Raw genomic sequence first — 1,288 nt, forward strand, 5'->3', positions numbered from 1 at the left:
GGGGGGGGGGCTGAGGTGTGACTGGAGCCCCCTGGGGCTGGTCAGGGGAGACAGCCTGGCTGCACCCCAGGACCCCCAGGGGGGTGGAGTGTCCCTGGGGACATGCGGTCCTGGGAATGTGGGATCTGAGGGATACAGGGATGTGGGACCTCAGGGCATGGGGATCACAAGAGATGTGAGACCCCTGAGGTGTGAGACTCCCGCTGGGGTTGCGGGGTCCTGGGGGGGGAGACAGCCTGGCTGCACCCCAGGACCCCCAGGGGGGTGGAGTGTCCCTGGGGACATGCGGTCCTGGGAATGTGGGATCTGAGGGATACAGGGATGTGGGACCTCAGGGCATGGGGATCACAAGAGATGTGAGACCCCTGAGGTGTGAGACCCCCGCTGGGGTTGCGGGGTCCTGGGGAGGTGGGATCTTGGGGAACTTGGATCACGGGGATGTGAGCTGCCCTTCACCGGTCTGACCCTGTGTTTGCTTTGCAGCTCAGGCACCGCCTGTCCCTGCCTCTACCCAGAAGGGGAGGATCCAGGCAGGTAGGAAGGTGGCTGCAAGTGTGCAGATGGGTCTGGGTGGCCGTGGGGCTGGCAGGAGAGCTGGGCTGAGCCCAGCTGCTCTCCCGGGGGGAATTGGGCAGCAGGGCGGGTGGCAGCCCCTGCGTGGGCTGATGCGGTGCTGGCTTGGGGCATGGTAACCTCCCTTGGGGACACTCACCGCTCCCCTCTCCCCTCAGATGATGCAGCCGCACACGTGCTGAGGAGTGTGGGGCAGAACTCGGCAATGAGGGGCAGCAGCCCCTTCACCTTCATCAGCCTCCTCCTGCCCCTCCTGGTGCCGCAGGGGCTGTGAGCCACCTCCCTGTGCCCGGATGGACCAAGGCTGCATCCGCTGGGGACAGAGCTGGGATGCTTGGGACCCCTGTGGTCCTCACGTGTGCCCTGGGGCGGCCTTCCCTGCACACGTCTGGGCGAGGAAAGGATTTGTCAGTATTACAGGGCCAGAGGGCCCGAAGATGAGCTGAGCAGCCAAAGCCCTCGGGCTGCCCCGGCCCTCGCAGGCAGGGTGCTCTTGGCAGCCAGAGACTGAGCACAAGCCCAGGGCTTGGAGGGGCTGCATGCCCTGGACTGGAGGGGAACGGGGGGCTGGCACCCCTGCCCCAGGAGCTGAGCTCGCCCACGGTTGGCCCTCACGTCTCTCTGCTGTGGGCTCAGACTGTGATGTGTCCCGCAGGCGGGGATGCGGTGCCGGCTCTGCAGCCCGCCGGATGCCACTGGGGCTGGCCGCGGCGGG

The 1,288-nt window shown here is 67.1% G+C and overlaps 2 protein-coding genes across 2 annotated transcripts in view; both read left to right on the forward strand.

Moving 5' to 3' along the window:
* EFNA1 (ephrin A1) overlaps positions 1-1,237 on the forward strand; it is an 8,875-nt gene extending 7,638 nt beyond the window's left edge. The window contains exons 3-4 of the mRNA XM_019474126.1: positions 484-534; positions 732-1,237. Of these exons, the coding sequence (XP_019329671.1) occupies positions 484-534; positions 732-847 (167 nt within the window). The 3' untranslated portion in view covers positions 848-1,237. The remainder of the gene's footprint in view (positions 1-483; positions 535-731) is intronic.
* SLC50A1 (solute carrier family 50 member 1) overlaps positions 1,235-1,288 on the forward strand; it is a gene marked incomplete at its 3' end in the record, with an annotated part of 3,668 nt that continues 3,614 nt past the window's right edge. The window contains exon 1 of the mRNA XM_009287230.1: positions 1,235-1,239. Within this exon, the coding sequence (XP_009285505.1) occupies positions 1,235-1,239 (5 nt within the window). The remainder of the gene's footprint in view (positions 1,240-1,288) is intronic.

This window comes from Aptenodytes forsteri, unplaced genomic scaffold (assembly GCF_000699145.1).
Source record: "Aptenodytes forsteri isolate BGI_AS27 unplaced genomic scaffold, ASM69914v1 Scaffold617, whole genome shotgun sequence".
Classification (NCBI taxonomy): Eukaryota; Metazoa; Chordata; class Aves; order Sphenisciformes; family Spheniscidae; genus Aptenodytes; species Aptenodytes forsteri.